General features: G+C 39.1%; 1 protein-coding gene across 1 annotated transcript in view; it reads right to left on the bottom strand.

The window, feature by feature from the left end:
- Nucleotides 1–1,560: 1,560 nt before the first annotated feature.
- RQCD1 (RCD1 required for cell differentiation1 homolog (S. pombe)) overlaps nucleotides 1,561–6,742 on the bottom strand; it is a 32,757-nt gene continuing 27,575 nt past the window's right edge. Inside the window, exons 6-8 of the mRNA XM_006891896.1 lie at nucleotides 4,514–4,612; nucleotides 4,155–4,246; nucleotides 1,561–2,563 (exon numbers count right to left, since the gene is read on the bottom strand). Of these exons, the coding sequence (XP_006891958.1) occupies nucleotides 2,395–2,563; nucleotides 4,155–4,246; nucleotides 4,514–4,612 (360 nt within the window). The 3' untranslated portion in view covers nucleotides 1,561–2,394. The remainder of the gene's footprint in view (nucleotides 2,564–4,154; nucleotides 4,247–4,513; nucleotides 4,613–6,742) is intronic.

The following is a 6,742-nucleotide window of genomic DNA, read 5'->3' on the forward strand; positions in this document are numbered from 1 at the left end:
TTCTCTTTATTTCCCAAATGGATACCATGTCCTGGCTACTACAGGCAGAATTTTGTTCCAGGAAGGCTACTTTATCTGATATAATGTACCACTGTAGTCTCCCAAACAGCTTTCATGTCTCAGCTATACTCCTCCTGAGAGATCTGTTCACAAAAGGACCATAAAGGTTCTCTTGGGAGGGGCAGTATAGTTGTGTGTTGTATACAGTGGACAGAAGCAAAGCTCACAAAGTGCCTTAGTAGCTCTATATTGACAGAATAAAATCCTCAATTCAAATGGAAATTTATTTTTACAAAGTAACAGAAGCATGTTTTATTTCAGTCCTGTTGAGGGGAGTGAGAGAGAGGGGAAACATAAAAGGAGGGGAAGGATCTCTTATACACACACATACACACAAGATCAACAACAAGGAGTAATACCCATTTCCACTGCTTTCCCTCCCCAATCCTATGTGGAGTCCAAGATCAGCTGAGGGAGAAAAGATGGGGGAAGAATTAAGACACTATTGGCACAGTAATGTGGCCAATGCACCGAAAGATGGAGAAAATGTCCCAGGGAGTGAGGCCCTGGCCCTCAGCTGCTTCTCCAGTGGAGGAAAAATGAGAAAACTTTGGCTCAATAGGAAGGAGGTTTGCAAAAGTCAGGGTTACCCAAGTGGACATTCCAGACCACAGACTATGGACTGAAGAGAGTTAAAACATGTACTCAGCCCATGATATTCTCACCGTTCTCCAAAACATCTCCTCTCCAGGCTTGTAACTATTGAGATGACCTGTTTCTCCTCATTGTTTTTAGAAGGCAGCAGACTAAGTGCTTTCCTATATCTAGGTTACTTAATTACCACTTTCTTGGCTCTAAAGAGACAGAAGCCAACTAACAAGGCCGGCTCCCTTTGTGAAAGTCGGCTTGAATAGAGCCCTTGTGTTGGTAAAACTGCCTCTGCAAAGGTTTCTCTGAGCATGCCCTGAAGAGGAGACCTTCCCCACCGTTGCTCAGAGACAACAACTATGTGAGATGTGGACAGAAAAAATTTGGTCCCTCTCTAGAGCTGGATTAGCAATACTGTCTTTTAGATGGGGACAAAATAGCAGGTGTTGGCAGAGGTAAAGACGCTGGTATAAAGCAAGGCAATTTATACCAGGTTACATCCTCAAGCCTCTGAATTTGGAGTGGAGCTGTTAAAAGCTCCAGGAGCAGGGAAGTGAATTCTCTGATACAATATGAATAAGTAGAAAATATTTTAGTGGTAACCCTGTAATTCCCACAGAACAAAAGGGAATGTGGCAAAAGAAAAACATGAGTGAATAAGCATAGCTCAAGCCTCTATCTTAAATCAGGAATAATAACATGGACACATTTAATTAATACTGTTTCAGATACAATCATGAAGGCAGCGGGGGCTGCTCAACTTCACACTAAAGCCAAGAACTGATCAAGCAGCCAGTCACCTCAATACCAAAAATCTCCCTTTTAAAAGTCATCCAAATGTATCTTTGAGGAGTAAGATTGAAGGTGAGGTCTCTCTCAACCAGTACAAGACTTCCAGGACAACCTGATGAATTAAGACATCTATTTTAAGTTTAACAGGAGGGGAGTGAAAAAGGGAAAGCATTGTGATTTGGGAAAACTAGAGGCTAAAGCCAGAAACAAGGTTAAGGTCCTCGTGGCATCCAAGGGGTAGGGGAGTAGGAAAGGGAAGTGAAAAAGGCGGTGGTTCCCTGCCATCTTTTGGCTTCACACTTTCCCTCGCTTCTCACTCCTCTCAAGAGCTCAATGCAGCTCACGGCCTGCCAGAAGGGATCTAATGCCCAGACCAACTTTTTATTGAGCTTATATAGCTAACAAACTTGTAAACAGTGCCAAGTGATAAAGTTCTGCTTGTCCAGCTTTGTGTCCACTAAGCACACCTCTCTCTTAGATTAAAAAATAAAACAAAAAAGTCCAAAGTAAACAAACACTGAGAGAGAGAATGAAGAGACACATCTTGAGTCTTCCAGGAAGGCAAAATAAAAAAAATGCCACATGGCTTGGTCCCAGGCTTCCACCATGCCTAGAATACTGCTGCTCTTCACTGTCTCCCCTCCTTGCAAGGCAGAGGTGGAGACAAGGTCATCTTGGGCATGCTGCAAATACAGCATTTGCTGGTGTTGACACCCTCCTGGGCTGTGGTGGCAGACTGCTCTGTCAGGAGCCCACTTCCTGGGAGTAGTAGATGGGAGCCCAGGTTCTCAAGGCAGCTCATACACCTCAGCAGGGGTCCTTTGTCCCCTTCTCCAGTCCGGTTCAGCATTGAGGTTGTCTATTCCCAGTCGACGATAAAACCTGAGCTGTTTTCCTCGCAGGTTTCCTCTCCCTTCCCCAGTACAGGGCAGTAGCAGGAGAGGACAGAGAGGATCACTGAGGAGGAAGCGGGATCCCCCGGGGGTCGGTGACCTGGCCCTCTTGTAGATTTTTCACCAATTGTGCAAGCCAGCGTTTTGTGGTGGTGTCATCTTTTAGCACCTGGGCGAAGGTCGTATCCTTTAGCTGGTCTGGAAGGCACTGTCTGAGTGCTTCACGTGCCCTATTGTCAGAAACAAACAACCAAGGAGAGACCAACAATAAATCCACGTTTTGGGGTGATAAAGAGTTCTTTTCTTAGATACAAATATTTAGAATTCTGAAAATTTATAGTTTTGTTAAGGCATGAAATTTCTGTAAGTTTCTTGGAAGACAATGTGTTTGTATATATATATTTTTTAAAAAAATATTTTTTATTGTATGATTAATATTTTTAAATATTCCACATTCCCTTTAATAAAGCATTTCCCCCAACAAGTGGTGAACAGTTTTATGGCTTACTTAAAAAACTTAAGTGAGAAAAACAGCCATTTACCACACTAATACTGGGTTTTCATTCCCCTTCCTTTTTTAAAGGAAATGTCATTAACATAGAAAGAGTTCCAAAAAACTTTAAAAATTTCTCAGCAAGTACTTGTACATTCTTAATAAGAATCAACAAAAATAGAGTTTCAAGAAACAAACAAAAAAAGTAACTACTTAAAGCTTCTAGTACACCTAAATTCAGAGGTCTCCAGTCTACCAATATTTTCGAAATGATGCTTCAATGTAGAATATCATTAAAGCAAAGTGGAATTAAAAGGTGCAAATTTAATCAAATTGCTTCTGACTCATTATAGTAAGTACTGCCAAAATAACCACGAGAAATACATAAACATGTTCTGGGTTACAGTAAAGAAAACATTATAAAAATACATTAATAGGGGACATGACTACTTCAATTTTTAGTTAAAAATTTGTAAGGAATGAGTAGTAAAACAAAAAGACAGCATATTATCTGAATCAACTTTTTTTGTTTTGATTTTTTCTTTCATGGCTAGAGGGTCCAAGGATGGTGGGTTACTAGGGCTTCTCACTCCTAAAAAAACCCCCTTCAAATGTTTTATTTTCTTTAAAAAAGATCACCAGAAAGCCAAGCCTAAACATTTAAAAAGGCAAGTCTTAAACTAGTTATAGGATTATTAAAAGTTAGTTATTTAATTGAGTCTAGTTTGTATAATTAGAATTTTAAGTAAGTCAAGTACTCGAGAACAGAAAAAAATAGCAAGGGCTTGAATAACCTCAGTGGCAGGAAAGCAAGTTCATTAAATCTAGTTATGCCTTCCATTCCTAGGAACACAGAAATCACCCCATTATGTGGTTTAATCTAATCTGAGCAAGTGGCTTTCAGCATGAATTATGGATTTACAAAGCAAAAGGTCAAACATTTCTAAAATGCATTTTATCTACATTGCATGATTTCTGGCAGAAAGACTATGAACACAGAGATAAAAAATTGGTTCAAGGACCTTACAGAAATTACGAGAACCGGAGATATAACTCTTTAAGAGTTATCCATTCCTTTTTCAGAGAGCTTTGAAAATATTCTTTCTGACCACCTACAGCACCAAAAGAATACTCAAAATACAGTTACGAAAAGCATCATAAGGCTTTCCTGGGAACTGACTTGATTCTGGAATTTTTCAAGAGTATTGCAGTGAGTTACAGTAGGAAGATAAAACTCTAATTACTAAATTCAATATTCAGATTTTAATACTAATTAAGTTTTGTCTCATACATTTCTCTGAAATTCTACAACTCTTGTAAATGCTTACCTGGGATTATCTGAGAGTCGAAGGTAACACCTTACTACATGTTTTAGCAGACGGGCAGAAGGCTCTTTGGATAGCTGCAGGACCATTTTACCCTGTTTTCTCCAAAACGGGATGAAGAAGGGAGGGGAAAAAAACGCCCATATATATTTATATTATTACATATGCAACTTCTAATAACACATAATAATAGAATTTAAACTAAATATTGCAATCCGGTATTCCAGGAATCACTTATCTAAGATTATCTCAGGGCTGTTTTTTTTCTTGGTTTGGAAGTCAGGTGCTGCTCAGCGCCTGAGGCAAAGGAGTTAAACTGTGTGATCAGTTATATGCAGAAAGGGATAAATGAGAGAACTCACCAATATCATGGCAACATGGGAGAAACGCTCATATGTCTGACATATATAAGCCAAACCAGTGTCATCTAACAGGATCTTCTGGAGGATGAATGTGGCAACCTGGAGTAGAACAAAATTAAGAAGTACAGAAGGGAGCTCACACTTTTTTTTACCTGTACATCTTCCCAGGAGTGACGATCCACCAGAAAGTCGAGTAAACAGTTTACACATGGTCATGGACAGGAAGGCAAAAATAGGGCAAATTAGGAAGCTACATAAGACACTTTTTATATAGTTACGACATAGTCTGAAAAATATGCAATAAATTAAAAAATTCACAGTCACAAGTCAATTCCAATTTACAGCAACCCTTATCACCCTTTAGGACAGAGTATAACTATAACTGCCCCATAAGGTCTCCAAGGCGGTAAATCTTTACAGAGCAAACTGGCACATCTTTCTCCTACCCAGTTAGGCACAGTACAAAAAACTTAAATACTATTATCAAACTGAATCCTTACTAAACACTCCAATTTTTTTTTCAGGAAGTCTTACCCTATTTTCACAATCTATAAAGGTATCAGTATTACTTCTATTTTACATAAAATGGTAAGCTCAGTTGAAATATCAGAGTCTTAAACACCTGGAGACTTTCTCAGATACTAAATTGAGATCAGGTGAGTTGTAAGACGACATCATCCATGAAGAAAGCAAAAGATCATCACAAAGAAAGAAAAAAACAAAACTGATGTCAGAGACTGAAACTTGCACCAGAATGTAAAGCAGTTAAAACAAAGGGAAGAAATAATGAAATAAAAGAATAGTATAGTGAAATATGCAAAGAGTTCGAGTTAGAAAACCAATAAGGAAGAACATGTTTGACACTTCTCAAGCTGAACTAAGTGAAGAACAAACTAAAGTCTCCAATCGCAATACTGAAAGATTCTAAGGACAAAAATATTCAATGATGCAGGAAGCTTTGAAAGAAGACAATGCTGAATATCTCACTCACCAATACGACAAATATGGCCTAAGGTCATTGCTAAAACGAGAGGATGGACAAGGGGTAAAGGCAGGAGGGGTGGGCAGGGAAGAAAAGGAAATATATAGAAGGTAAATGAAGAGTGCACTGGAAGAGGTGAAGGGAAGGACAATCTGAAAGGATGATTAGACAGTTTACATATGACAACTGACAATCTGGAACACGAAAAGCAGTACAAAGTGAAATGAAGGAGGAAAAGATGTGTGTGTATGAATGAACGAAAACCAATCTCTGTAAATGTTCACTAAAGTCATACACACTCAAAAGGATGGAAGGGATACACAGAATCATTGTATCATTGTCAAAAAAAGAATTGGTCTACACTGAAGGATGCATGATATCCAAAATGCACTGAAGACACTGGAAAAAAAAATAAGGCCCCAGAAATTGATGGGATATCTATTCAGGTATTTCAGCAAACAGATACTCTGGGCATGGTTGTTTGGAGAGGCTGGTCCCTGGAAAAAAAAATCATGGTTGGAAAGGAGGGTAAACGGAAGGGAGGGAGATAGTCAACAAAATCGATCAACACAGTAAATGCAGCAACGGGCTTGAAGATACTATCTAGGGATGGTGAGGATGGCACAGGATAGGGCGAGGTTCAGAGCCGTTGTTTATAGGATTGCTATGAGTCATAGACCACTCCACATCACCTGACAACAACAACATATATATCTAGGAGTGAGACTGCCGGGCTGAAGGGTAGGCTTTTGTTTTAGTTGATAATGCCTGCCCAACAGCTTTCTAAACTGGTTACACCATTCATTCATCAAAGAGCTCTTGTGACATAGTCTCAGTGTTATACAAAAGACACAAAAGTCTCAAGTCTCTAGCAGTTCAAATCCACCATTGGATCTTGAAATATGGGCAACCTCCTCCTATTAAGATTTACAGCCTCAAAAACCCAATGGAAAGCTGCTATGAGTTAGAATTGACAAGATAGGAGTGAGTGAATGATTCACTCATTGAGAGAATGAAAAACAAACAAACAAACAAACCCTAAAAACAAAAGAACAAGTGCCCAGATTTCATCACCTCAGAGAACGGTTAGAAATGGACACCTTAATTTAAAAGCACTTCAGAGTTGTGATCAAGAACCTCTATTTTACTGGGTCATTGCAAATACATTCTATAAGAGACACAAACGCAGGTTATACACATGGACTTCACCTGATGGTATGCATAGGAATCAGATCGACTACATATGT

This window comes from Elephantulus edwardii, unplaced genomic scaffold (genome assembly GCF_000299155.1).
Source record: "Elephantulus edwardii isolate Elephantulus edwardi_28Jun2011 unplaced genomic scaffold, EleEdw1.0 scaffold00106, whole genome shotgun sequence".
In the NCBI taxonomy this organism is placed as follows: domain Eukaryota; kingdom Metazoa; phylum Chordata; class Mammalia; order Macroscelidea; family Macroscelididae; genus Elephantulus; species Elephantulus edwardii.